The 14,762-nt window shown below is 36.9% G+C and overlaps 1 protein-coding gene across 1 annotated transcript in view; it reads right to left on the bottom strand.

The window, feature by feature from the left end:
* The window catches only part of COL19A1 (collagen type XIX alpha 1 chain), a 438,272-nt gene that overhangs the window by 385,113 nt on the left and 38,397 nt on the right, over window positions 1-14,762 (bottom strand). The window contains 1 exon segment of the mRNA XM_044002760.1: window positions 1,260-1,383. Within this exon segment, the coding sequence (XP_043858695.1) occupies window positions 1,260-1,383 (124 nt within the window).

Genomic DNA, 14,762 nt, shown 5'->3' with positions numbered 1-14,762 from the left:
TTGCCAGTCTGTCTAGTTACCATCCTATATTTATTTCTCCTTCCATTCATAGCAAAAGGTCTTGAAAAAGTTTTCTACATATAATGCCTCTATTTACTCACTACCTACTACTCCCTCTTCAACCCCTTATAGTTGAACTTCTGTCCCTACTATATATTGAAGCTGTTCTCTCTAAAGTAACAGCCTCCCCATCACCAAATAAAATGTAGACTTATCCTCTTTGGCATCTCTGTATCTTCTTGAGCAATTGACAACCCCCCTTAACAAATATCTTCTCTTCTTCTCTTGACTGCAGAGAAATATATTCTCCCGGTTCTCTTCCAAACTATCAAATTGTGCTTTCTCTGTCTCCTTTACTGGCTTAACATCTTCTTCCAGATCCTTTATTTTGGATATTTCCCTAAGAATCTACTCTTTGTTCCTCTTTCCTTCTCTTCCTATACAAAACTCAGCACCTTGGTGACCTCATTCACTATCATGACTTCAACTACCTCATTTACATGCATGATTTCCAAGTGTATATTTTCATTTCTTTTCTTTTAAGGTCCAGACTTAAATGTTCAACTGCCTACAAGACAACACCTGGATTTATCAGTAGCACCTCAAACTCAAAATAAATGTGCCAAAACAAAGCTTATCTTTCCCTCTAAATACATTTCTCTTTCTGACTCAACTATTTCTTGTCACTATGTTTCAGCTAATCTCCCATTTTCACAACCTTAAAATTCTTTGATTTTTCCTTCCCCTTAACTCATCACATACAGCCAAGAAACCAAGTCCTGTCATTTCCATCAGATGGGTAATGAAGTTTCACAGCATCATACACAATTCTCTTTTTCTAGTCTTGAATTAAGGAAATGTTCTTGTTTGTTGATTTTTGTTAAATTCATAATAATAATAATAATAAAATAACTTAAGAAGAATTTTGACCTTCAACCATTATGTTAGCCACTTAATTCAGTTGTATTTCTCTCTTTTTTTCTTTTTTTTTGGGGGGGGCAATGAGGATTTAAGTGACTTGCTCAAGGTCACATGGCTAGTGTCAAGTGTCTGAGGCTGGATTTGAACTCAGGTCCTCCTGACTCTAGGACTGGTGCTTTATCCATTGTGCCACCTAGCTGCCCCCAGTTTTATTTCTCTTAAAATTATGGGAAGACTTTTGGGAATAGAATTATCTGTGTGTATCAGCACAACCACATATTTTCTTAACCTTATCCTACAAGAGAAAACCAAAGTACAAACTCTTTATGTTTTCTTACCTGTGGCACATTACGATGATCTAACAATTGCCACAGAAACCATCGCTCCTTTTTGGTGCTTCGACGCACACGGAATATGGCTGCCATGGAATATTCTTCTGGAAGTCCTTTGGGAAATATCTTCCTATGGAGGAAAAAAACAAAATCCAAGATATTACTATCAATCAAGGTAACCATAAGAACACTTAAAAAAATACCTAAGGACAAATTCAATCATTATTTTGGATGAGACACAACTTCTGGGATGTGGCTTCTTTGTTATTTCTATAACTCAGTACTAAGTGAGAAAATTTATGTAAAGTGTTTTACAAACCTTCAATGGCCACATAAATGCTAGCTATTATTAGAACTATTATTTAATGGTAAAATGGAAGCTGCAGAACATAATATACTTATTCATGTTATTTTTGATTTTGTCTATTTGCAGATATTTTACTACTGAAACTTAAGTGGAGGAAAATAAAGAGAAGTTATGTAGTAACATCTAATAGTAAAGTTCCAGCAATTTAAAGGATCTAGAAACCACTGAAATGTAAAGTATTATATTGTCTGTTACCGAAAGCTGAGGATTTATCACATTAAACTTCTTTTATCACATTAAACTCCTTTGATGACAAGATTATTTAAAGTTCTAGTAATAATCCCAAAATAACACTAGAGGTAGCTTCAATTTTTTTGGGGGGGACGGACAATGAGGGTTAAGTGACTTGCCCAGGGTCACACAGCTAGTAAGTGTCAAGTGTCTGAGGTCAAATTTGAACTCAGGTCCTCCTGAATCTAGGGCTGGTTCTTTATCCATTGCACTGCCTAGCTGCTCCCGTAGCTTCAATTTTCTTTTACTTACTTTTACTCCTATAGAAAAAAGAATAAACAAATTCCTTCTAAATGATTGCAAAAGCTAATATGATATATTATAGGTTTCTATGCTTGTGTCTTAGTTCCCTAATAGGCAGTAAGCTTTATGAGGGCAGAGGTCATAGATTATCTCAATTTTAGCGTTCCTCCAGCACCTTGCACAGTGATACCCATAGCAGAAGCTTAATAAATGTTTGATGAATGAATTCATGAATATTGTATTCTGTTCCAAACCTAGCTCAGGCCATTCCTGTGATTCAGGTCCAGGATTAGAATGTAATGAGGCAGTAGGGTCTATGGAACACAATAAAAATAGCTTTAATGAGAATAATTAAAGTGAATACCATTCCTAAAGTTAAAAAAGGTACTTACTCCAACAAAAGTTTACTATTCTACCACTTTAGTGTCTGATTATCATCAGATTATGAATTCCTCTGGGATTGGCTACTTGTCCCCTTCTGTAACCCAGCATTTATCAGAATGCCTGGCACATAGTTTTTCTGTTATTGTTGTTGTTCAGTCATTCAGTCATTCAGTCATATCTGTTTCTTTGTGATTCTATGGATCATACTATCCATGGGGTTATCTTGGCAAAGATACTGGAGTAATTTACCATTTCCTTATCCAGTCAATTAAGGAAAACAGAGGTTAAGTGACTTTCCCAGAGTCACACAGCTAGTGTCTATGGTTGAATTTGAACTAAGGCCTTCCTGCTTCTAAGCCTAGCACTCTATCCACTGGCACATAGTAGGCACTTAATAAATGTTTGTTGACCATTGACTGACCGCCCAGCTCACCCCGACCTCCCATATTCTAAAATAATCAGCAATCCCAGGTCAGAAAGATATCCCAGAAGGCAATGTGAATTCCACTAAGACCTCTGACACAAAATTCTCAATGACCCTTAGTACTTTAACACTTCAGGCAGCAAGAAAACCAAACTGCCTCCCTTAAAGAACTAGCTTAGCCTGTATAAAATAAATTCTGCTCCTACCATAATGGGCAAAAGAAAGACTCCACATGCTTCCTTCCCTCAGTATTATCTACATTTAAAAAGGAGACAAACCTAGAAATAGCCCTTCAAGTATATCATGAATCCAAATGCATCAAGAAAAGCAGCAGCATTTTCCAGTCATGCCAGCTAAGAAAATTGTGAAGGCCACTGAAGGACATACTGCCTTTATGAACCAGATAGAAATTAAACTCAGGTCTTCCTAACGATGAAGGAGAAAGGGGAAAGGAAGTAAGCATTTATATAGTTCCTATTATATGTTAAGCCCTGCACTAAATACCTTACAAATATTGTGATCCTCACAATAATCCTGTGAGGTAGGTGCTATTATTAGCCCCATTTTATAGTTAAGGAAACTGAGGCAGATAAAGGTTAAATGACTTGCCCAGTAAGTATTTGAGGCTGGAGTTGAATTCAGATCTTCCTGATTTTAGTGCTCTATCACCTGGTTTCCTCCAGGTCATCTCTCATTCCAATATTCCATGTTGCTAGGGAAACTTTTTTTTATTATATATTTTTCATAGGTAAAAATAAATGAAATAGAGAAAATCTGAGTGCAAACATGAAAGTCAAGCACTTGTCTGCAGTTCTTAGTAACTTGGAAAACACAGAAGCCCATAATTCATCTCCTTCTTCTCAAGGTGAATATGTAACCATAGTAAGTAGCAATTTATCCTTCTGGAAACTCACTATCAGAGAGTAACTAGGATGCACAAGTGGTTGATAATGATTTGCATTATTAACTCCCTTATAAACTTATGTTGGAACACATAAATGCTTCTAAAATATAATTTCTACTGGAAATATGTACTGATGATAAGATAAACTTTTATTACTGTTACTATATAATAATATATTTAATCTAGGGAAGGAAGATTTCTCAATATTTCCTAAAAGTGACATGACATACAACTCCAAGAAACATGAATAGCTCAATAATTATAAATCTCACTCCAGAAACTAAAAAGTATTGTACTTCAATAATATATTTCTTCATTTCTGAAGAGAAATAATTTACCTAATATTATGCAAAAGAAAAGGTATTATACAAGACTAATAAATTTCATTGTGCTAATATTTTTTGTTGTTTAGTCATTTTTCAGTCATGCCCAACTCTTTGTAACACTATTTGGTGTTTTCTTGGCAAAAGTACTAAATTGGTTTGCCATTTCTTTTTCCAGATCTAATACTTAGCCTGGGATAACTAAAGAAGGAAATAATCTACTATCATCTTTCTTATTGTGATTATATAATCTACCTTCAAAAAATGATTTTGCTAGACTCTTTGAAAATTTTAGGCATAAAATCTCTGTACTATGGAAAAAATCCATTTGCATAAAGATGTTTATAGCTACACTTGATGTTCTAAAAAAGAAACTGGAAACCAAGTGAGTGCCCATCAGTAGGGGGAATGGATCAACAAATCGCATTATATCAGTATAATGGAATATATTTTGCTGAGAGAAATGATGAAAATTAAGATTTCAGAGAAACTTGGGGAGATTTTAACTGATGCAGAAATAAATGAGCAGAACCAAGTGAACAATGTACATGAAAAGTACTTTGAAAGTCCTCAGAACTCAGTCAGAAACCATGACTTTAAAAAACTGATAATGAAGTATCTCTCCCACTTCTTGGCAGAGAGGTGATGTACTAAAGGTGCAGAATGACAAACATTTTAAGATTTAGGGCAGATAGGTGGTGCAGTGGATAAATCACCAGCCCTGGATTCAGGAGTCCCTGAGTTCAAATCCTGCCTCAGACACTTTACACTTACAAGCTGTGTGACCCTGGGCAAGTCACTTAACCCTCATTGACACCCCCCCCCCCCAAAAAGTCACGGAGTTTAACCACTTCATTTTAGGGTTTGGCTAATGTGTTGATGCATTTTACTAGACTCTGTTTGTTACAAGGGAAGATTTGGGGCAGGGGAAGGAAAGGAGATATGAATTAGTGGGTAGTGACAAAGATACAAAAAAATATCAATAAAGCATTATTTAAAATACAAAGGAGAGGGGCAGCTAGGTGGAGGAGTGGATAGAGCACCGGCCCTGGATTCAGGAGGACCTGAGTTCAAATACTGCCTCAGACACTGGACACTTACTAGCTGTGTGACCCTGGGCAAGTCACTTAACCCCAATTGCCCAGCAAAAACAAAAACAAAAAACAAATGAACAAAAATACAAAGGAGAAAAAATACAACTGACAAATGGCAATTTTAATACTACCTTGTTAAACTTAACTTATACTTTAAAGTATAAAATGTATATAACAGAATCTTATGTTTTCATATATAATTCTGGGGTTTTTTTGTTCTTTGCGTGTGAAAATGTTTCTCTTAAGTTCATTATGACTTTTAAAATTATTATATTTAAAATAATAAAAATAAATAAAAACAAATTTTAATATTTAGGGCATAACTCTGCATTCACAGCCTCACAAATACTTACAATAAATATTTCAATATTATTGCCTCCATGTCATGCAGCAGCTTCCAATATAAAGGCAGCCAACTGAATCATGCTTTGGTCAAATACCAGAGATATACAGTGACAACACACTATGTCTAAGCTATTTGAGCTTGAATATCTTTTAAAGAGGTGTGGTTTCCTCTAAGATATTCTATCCATTACTTATTCAGTGATACTTCCATTGAAAATAAATATTGCTGCTTTCACTTGCTGAATCATTCATATAAAACAGCCAAATTTTTCTGGTGCAATCACTGAAATAGGATGGGGGAGGGGCAATTCCTTTTTTATATGTTTCATCTGATTCATAAATGAAAATATTAATAATCCATGAGAACTATAAAGAATGTTTTAATATGTTTATATTAAATGCAGACTCCAAACTATGTGGAACAACAACAACAACAACAACAAAGTTGAAAATACAGCAACCTACCAAAGGAGTTCAAAACCATGTGGGAACAGGATGAGTTACATATTATCCTCGTTGACCTGTCTACTACTGGAAATATATTGAGAATGCTTTCAGTGAGCCTACAGAGGATAATCTTACATTCCAATACAGTTAGATGATGCAAAGGATAGAACATGTGACTTTGAATCAGGAGGACTCGAGTTCAAATGTGGTCTCAGACTCCTAATAATTGTGTGTCCCTAGGCAAGTCACATTATCCCTCTCAGCCCTGGTTTTCTCATCTGTAAAATGGGGATAATAACAGTAACTTTGTTGTGAGGATCAAATGACCTAACTTATATAAAACACTTCATAAGCTTTAATTTGTTGTTGTTGTTGTTCAGTCATTTTCAGTTACATCTGACTCTTTGTGACCCCATTTAGGGTTTTCTTGACAAAGATGCTAGATTAGTTTACCATTTTCTTCTCCAGTTCATTTTACAGATTAGGAAACTGAGAAACAAGATTAAGTGACTTGTCCAGAGTCACAGAGCTAATATGTATCTGAGGCTGGATTTGAAATTAGGACGGTAAGTCTATTTATCTAGCTGAATCTTGGAGGGGGGGGGGTGCTGGGCAATGAGGGTTAAGTGACTTGCCCAGGGTCACACAGCTAGTAAGTGTCAAGTGTCTGAAACCAAATTTGAACTTAAGTACTCCCGAATCCAGGGCCAGTGCTTTAGCCACTGTGCCACCTAGCTGTCTTTATCCAGCTGAATCTTAAAGTGTTATATAATGGCTATTATTATTATTATTTAAAAAACAGTCATTTAATCTAGTAGTGCAATAGTCTATTATCACACTAGATATAAAAGAGTAAAAATTTTTGCCCTTGATACACTCTTTCTCCCCTTCCCACTATATGAGTTGACAAATCCTGTCATTTCTACCTTCACAGCCTCTCTCCTATATGATCACTTCTCTCCTTTGATACTGCCACTACCCTAATGCAGGTCCTTATCATCTCACCTCCTGGATTATCACAATAACTTGCCAAGTGTCTTCCCTTCCTCAGGTCGCACCCACTCCAGTCCATTCTCCACTCACGTGTCAAGTTGATCTTCTTAAAGCACAAATCTGACCTCACTACCCCTCCTCCTCCTTCAATAAACTCCAGTGGTTCCCAGATGCCTGCAGGATCAAATATAAACCCTCTGTTTTTTAAAGTCCTTCCCAACCTAGCCCCTCCTACCTTTCCAATCTACGTGTATCTTACTCTTCCCCATGTAGCCTGGGATCCAGTGACACTGGTGTTCTTGTTGTCCTTCACATTCAAGATGCCATCTCCTGACTCAACGGTCACCCCTTACTCTTGGCACTTCCCTCCCTCCTCATCTCTGCCTACCAGCTTCCTTGGCTTCCTTCAAGTTTTAGCTAAAATTCCACTTTCTGCAAGGAGCCTTTCTTAGTCCTCCTTAATCTTAGTGCCTTTCCTCTAAAATTATCTCCAATTTACCCTATATATCTTGTTTGTACCTAGTGCTTGAATATTATTTGTGCCATTAAACTGTGAGCTCCTTGAGAGCAGGAACTAAATTTCCCCTTCTTTGTATTCCCCATCACTTAGCATAGTGCCTGCCACATGGTAGGCACTTAACAAATGCTTATTGACTTGCATGCAGAGGATGTTTTGTTCATTTTATTTTTATCTCCAGTACTTAGTGCAGTGCCTGCCACTTAGTAGGTATTTAATAAATACTTGTTGACTGGCTCAGCTTGTTGCAGGACCATTTTTATTTGAATCCCATAAAAAGAAATAAGAAAGGGGCAGTTAGGTGGCACAGTGGATAGGGCACTGGCCCTGAATTCAGGAGGACTTGAGTTCAAATCCAGCTTCAGACACTTGAAACTTACTAGCTGTGTGACCCTGGGCAAGTCACTTAACCCTCATTGCCCTGCAAAAAAAAGAAAAGAAAAGAAAAAAAGAAATAAGAAAAATGAGACAAGAGACAATGATGTTGATACCCCAAGGTAGCTTATACAAAGATGAACACTTCCTCAACAAAAGGAAGGAAGAAGATTGATAGTTATTCTTAGAGTACGTGATAAAAACAAGGCAAAACTTGAAGAAATGCTTTTGGATCAAGTAGACAACACTTTACTGAGAAGTAACAGACTGAAAATAGGGACATGTTCCTGGATTTGTCTAATGTCATTGAAAGTGGTTTATCTCTGAATGTAGCCTCTGAAACATCAAAGATCCAAGTGCTTAATAAATGCTTATTGATTGCTTGATGGAATTGAAGGTTCTTCCATGGGAGATATCCACATGAAATGAGCCAACAATAGGTCAACAGAGAAACATTGAACAAATATGTGAGTCATGCATATTTGTTTATGAAAATGGAGGGTTTGCGATGGCAATTCAGGATGAGGTCACTGCTATCAGAAATTACAGGAGGGTTAAGCTTTAGCAGCCCCCACTTAGTGGTCAGTGTAGATTATGCAAGGAAATGGTAGAAATTGTGGAGCACATCATTAGACTGCAAAGATCTGACATGTACCAAAGACAAAGAAAAACGTTACCTGGTGGCTAGAATTATATATTAGAAGCTCACTATTTTTTATAGACTGAAAGATGACAAATTCCTTTATTACAAATGCAAACCTCAAAATATCCTGGACAGTTCAAACAATGAACTATACTGAAACTATACCATTATCATGAACCAACTTTTTTGTCCACAATATCCTGCATATAACACTGATCCATAAGAAATATATTTTTTAATAGATACCACCATACCAGATACTCATGATCTCCAAGATATATGGAACAAAAAGCTTTATATTGCTCTGGGAGGGAAATTATTGGAAAAGGCAGACAGACTATTACACAGAAAAGAGAAAATATGTAGTCACTGAAACTTACTTTTTTTTCAGGGCAATGAGGGTTAAGTGACTTACCCAGGGTCACACAGCTAGTAAGTGTCAAGTGTCTGAAGCTAGATTTGAACTCAAGTACTCCTGAATCCAGGGCCTGTGCTTTATCCACTGCACCACCTAGCTGCCCCCTGAAGCTTACTTTAAAGGGGAAAAAGACTGTTGTTGGGGGTTTCCCCCCAAACCCAGTGCCAGCTGTAGATTCTAGTAAAATTGCATTGTAAATGTAAGATCAGTCTAGTTATCCTGCTTTATCTTCACCAGATAATTAAAGAAAAATTCCTTCCTGATCAGAATTTATATAAAATCATCAGAATCAAAACAGGGGAAAAGACTAACATGTTTAGACCATTTAAATTACATAAAGAGGGGCAGCTAGGTGGCGCAGTGGATAAAGCACAGGCCCTGGATTCAGGAGTACCTGAGTTCAAATCCGGCCTCAGACACTTAACACTTACTAGCTGTGTGACCCTGGGCAAGTCACTTAACCCCGATTGCCTTACCGAAAAAACAAAAACAAAAACAAAACCAAAATTACATGAAGAAACCAGAGCAGAAGAAATAGAATTTAGTCAGTTTTAAAATATTTCTTTAGTAATAAGGCTCTTCTCTGAAAGTCTTTCCCCTTACCCCCTAAGGTCTCTCACTGGCCACAGAATCTGAAAATCTCAGCATTAATGATGCATGTATTTTTGATAAAGCATTGTGTTTATAGAAGGCCCTTGTTCAATTGCCAATACCTACTGCAAGGGGTAAAACATTAAGCCCCTCAGTAGAGATTAGTTTATCAGGTAACTACTAGTTATCTTGAAAACCAGAAAGCAGCACCCTATGGGCACACAAACCTATGTGTTTTGATGGAGGAAAGAGGGAAGAAGCCTAGTCTGAGTGGCTAGAACAATCCTAGTTTAGATCCCGCAATGTAAGGACCCTGGGCACTCTGAGGGCAGGGTTTGGGCACTTTCTGGAAAGACAACATAAGTAGGGTGCTAAAGAATCAAGTAGAAAGATGCCCCCAAAATGTTTTGATTACTTCATGACAGAAATGGGAAAGATTTAATAGGGGAAATATTTTCTAAATAGAAGTATAGTGTATTAGATTTAATTTGCTCATTTTTCTTACAGTCTAATAACGGGGAAAGAAATATAAATATAATAATATGATGCAAAATAGAGGCACCATGAGATAGTGTCAAGAACAATGGGTTTGGAGTTCAGATTCAAATCCTCGTTCTTACTTGTTACTTGTGTGACCTGGGGCAAATCACAATCTCTCTGGGCCTCAGTTTCCTCATGTGTAAAATAAAGGAAGTTGGAGTAGATAGTCTCTAAGGCCCATCCAACCCTAAATCCCATTTCCAGTAATGATGATAAAGTCTATTTTGAGCACTTAGTAAAGTGATTATTATGGACTTTCCTCAGCCCAGACTGTTGCCAATGTCTTACCAAGAAGCAGATCATTACAGTTCCTTCCTTCAATGTTTATTGAGGTAATAAGGCCAAAAAGTGCTTAGCACATTGTACTGTAGTAATAGATACACTTAATGAATGAGTGAATGAATGAATGATCTATAAAGGTGTTAATATAGCTAGGGGTAGGGACTGGATTTCTGATCTTAGTGAGGATCTTCTTCACCAATGCAAATGGAAATACCTATTCTACAACTTGGAATATTGGTTGAAGTACTAAGAAGTTAAGTGACTTGCCCGGGGTCACAAGGCCAATATGTGCCAGGGACAGGAATTCAAGTCCTCCTGACTTCAAAGCTGGCTCCCATTTTCAATTCCATGCTGCCTGCATGCCTTAAAATAGGGACCACTTTATTCTGAATTTGTACAGAAAAGTTTTGCACCTCCAAAGAAGCCACTGAACACTTATTAGCTTCTTCTGTTCTTTAGGGATTTAATAGAAATTAGAAATAGTTAACCAAGAATTTATAAGAAATGAGAAGTAGGGGGCAGCTAGGTGGCACAGTGGATAAAGCACTGGCCCTGGATTCAGGAGGACCTGAGTTTAAATTCGGCATCAGACACTTGACACTTACTAGCTGTGTGACTCTGGGCAAGTCACTTAACCCTCATTGCCCCACTGGAAAAAAATGTCTTTTTAAAAGAAATGAGAAGTAGTTCAGGAAATACTGTGAAAATTATGAGGACACAGTAACTTGGGGATTTTAGCAAATAGAAATCATTTTTAATATAAATGAAAGTGGTCTGTATTTGTCTTTCAATCATAACAGTTTGATAGTTGATGAGTCTGTGATCTCAGTGATGTGACTGAACAAAGACAATGAGCTAGGCTCGAAATTGAATAGGAGGGGAGTGGACTTTTAAGGAGCTTCTCCCTCAAATACAGGCCCAACTTTTGTTAATGACAATTTTCTTCCTGTGATGCTATTGGGAATCATGGCACACTAACGTTTCTAAAGGAGACCACCTGTAAAGTGGCATTTCTATTGCCCTTTTAGTTTTTCAAAATACTTTATGTACACCATCTCATTTATTCTTCATAAGTTGAGGCAAGTACAATAGATATTAGAATCCCCATGTAACAGGTGGAAAACCTGAGGTTTTCAGAAGTCAGTGGTGAGATTGTCCCTGCATCCAAGGCTCTTTCCACAACACCACAGACAACTGTCTCTCAAGTACTATGATATACAATATGGCAAGAGTCACAAGTTTTCAACATCTTTTCATATTTTTGTCTAGTACTGTGATTTCATGGGCACAGAGAGAATCAAGTAAGGAAATTGATTCAAATTACCAAAATGCTCTGCAACTTCTTGTCTTAGAAATTTACTTGGATCACTGAGAAGTTATGATGTAGCCAGAAGTTATGTATGTGCCAGAAGTAGAACTCAAACCCCAGTCTTCATGACTCTGAGACCAACTAACTCTCTATCCACTAAACTATCTGCTATTTTTTCAGTGCCCTCGGGAAATCAAAATAAACATGAGCAACCTGACTAAATCAATGTCTAGTTGCTTAAAATTTTTAATACTTTGCTACCATGTTAAAATTTTCAATTTATTATAGATACAAAGCATCCTTAAAGCCTCTTCTGAGTTAATTATTTTCAAGGCATAAAGATCAGTGTAAGTCTGTGCTCACAACCCTCCCTGCAGAATAAAGGCAGTGTCTGGCAGCCCAAGCACAAAAGGCCTTGCGTAATGAAGGTGAAGTGTTTAGTCTCTCAGGACCAGGTGAGTGCCAACTGCACAAATAACGGGCATTCCCTACTGCCCAATTAATGAGAAGCCAATAAAGGCTGTCTTAGAGAATGAACTTTGCGTTCCACATTCCCTTCCAGATGGTGAGCATTGCTAGGGTGGGGAAGCAAGGGAAGAAGGAGAAACTTTAAGAAATAACAAGCATTTTTAATGAAGTACATGATGATATATAGCCAACAGATTCATATTTTAATGGGGTGGGAAGAAGATCATGCTCACATATTTATTAAGACTTTTTGCTAAAGACCCCAAGGTTATTATGGAGTTTATAAACATTTTCTTTTTAATAAAAGGGGAGGGGGGAACCTACTTCTCTTCCTCATATTAAAGCAACTGCTATAAAGAATCACAAAAACTCAAAATGGGAAGGGTCTTCAGAGGTCATATAGTACAATATAGGACAATTCATCTCAGATTTTGAAGGTACCTACGACAATCCTTACTTGGAATGTGACAAGAAGAGTCTCTCTCTCTCTCTCTCTCTCTCTCTCTCTCTCTCTCTCTCTCTCTCTCTCTCTCTCTCTCTGTGTCTCTGTCTCTGTCCCTCTGTCTCTGTCTCTCTCTCTCCCTCTCCATTTAGAGAAATGAATGAAGAGCACAGCAGTTAAATGCTGTACCAATGCAAAATAAACACTGAATTAGGAAAAGAAATCCTAAATTTCAACTCCCCTAAAGAAAAAAAAATTAAAGAAGAGTCAAGGAAATTTGAACTAGTATAAAACTTGTCTCTTGAGATGATCCAGATCAAGGATGGCTCCTGATCTTGCAACTGCTGTTGCTCAGTGAGTATTTTTAAACCATTAGAGAAAACAAATATTTACAAACTCTTGATTTTTTTAAACTCATAAGTATCAGTTTGTTTGAAGAAGAGTATTCACAATCTGGGCAAAATGTGAGTGATGTTCTTAAAAGCTAAGCTTATATGCTTTCCTTGTCTAAAACACCATGTCTGGGGAGAAGTAGGGTTATTTTTAAAGGTTTCATTGCTGAAATCATAATTATTTGAAAGGCAAATTCTTTTATTGGGTCACAACACAGCAAAACCCTGTTCCATTTCAGTGCTATTTTGGTCAAGTTTGAGTGAGAATTTTCTAGATCATGTTTAGTAAGACAATCCTTTATTTACCTTTTGCTTTAAGAAGAAAAAAAGTTTGATGGAAAAAATTCTATTTTTAAATCTCAAGAACCAGCTTCCAAACTAATTCTTCCATTCTGACCAAGACTGAGGCAGGGTTTATGATGAACTTCCGTATTTACAAGTATCAATGAAGCCTCTGACCTGCTGAATATCTTCCAGGAAGAGAAATATGATATAAGTTACATTTCCTGAGAGTGAAGTGAGAGATGCTTGGAGTTTATGGCAAGACATTTCTTTTCCAGCTGACATATGCTGTCACCTGTCATGTTACAAACAATTTGGCTATCAGAGCTCAGAGGGTTAGTCTGAAAAGCCTTCCCTAGGGTGGGTGATGATGTATTTAGCACCATATCTACCAAGACTGAAATCTTAGCCTTTTTGTGTTTGCAGAGGGGATTCAAACTGAGACTGGTTGTTAATGGGAAAACAAAGCTTGGACAACCAACCATAATAGTTTCTCTTCACATTACAAACCATTCAGCGTGTACATGTTAGCAAGAGCAATATGGCATTTATAAAAGGCTTTCCATTTTAAAATGAGATTTCCTATAACATGGCATTTATACAAGTTACCTTGTTTCAAATGGTTCTCCCTTAAAGACTAAAAATACTACTACTGTATCTTTAAGAGCCAAACAGAATTTTTAAAATGAAGAATTCTCATAGATAACAGACAAAACATAGACACTCTCCCTGGCTCCATAGAGAGAAGCACTTCATAGAAAGACATTTTTCAACTCACTCTAATCTGCTAGCACAAACTGCCTTTTCTGTGAAATTCCATTTGACTCTTAAAGATACAGTAGCAGTATCTGTATTCAATTTGGGAGTCATTTGAAACAGGCATTACGTTTTAAAAAAACAAGGTAGACATAAATAAAATTTTGTTTATGGCCTAACTTTTTTTTTCCTATTAAGTGGACTATAATTTGAAAGGGCAAGCCTAAAGTAGGCATGGGAAGATAAACTCAGTGACATATTTTCCAGTGGTTCAAAAGACCCTAACACACCATTTTAGTTCTAATCCTCTTCTGAGATTTTGGCTTTTTCTGCTCTACTTCCCAGTTGATTTGGGATTAATCTGGACCTATCCAGATCCTAGAGATCAAGGTTCCAGAAGATCTCAGAATAAAACTCGTCTCAAGATATTCCAAATCACAGATTATGCCGGATCTTCCAACCTGTATTGCTCAATAGGTTTTTCTAAATGATGAAACTAAATCTTTTAAATCTCACTTTTCCCTCCTAAAAATAGTTCTAATTTTAAAAAATAGGGGCAGCTAGGTGGCGCAGTGGATAAAGCACTGGCCCTGGATTCAGGAGTACCTGGGTTCAAATCCGACCTCAGACACTTGACACTTACTAGCTGTGTGACCCTGGGGAAGTCACTTAACCCCCATTGCCCCGCAAAAAAAAAAAAAAAATATATATATATATATATATATATATATATATATAT

This window comes from Dromiciops gliroides, chromosome 4 (assembly GCF_019393635.1).
Source record: "Dromiciops gliroides isolate mDroGli1 chromosome 4, mDroGli1.pri, whole genome shotgun sequence".
Taxonomy (NCBI): domain Eukaryota; kingdom Metazoa; phylum Chordata; class Mammalia; order Microbiotheria; family Microbiotheriidae; genus Dromiciops; species Dromiciops gliroides.
The sequence above is the reverse complement of the archived record's forward strand: the minus strand, read 5'-3'. Positions and strand labels throughout refer to the sequence as shown.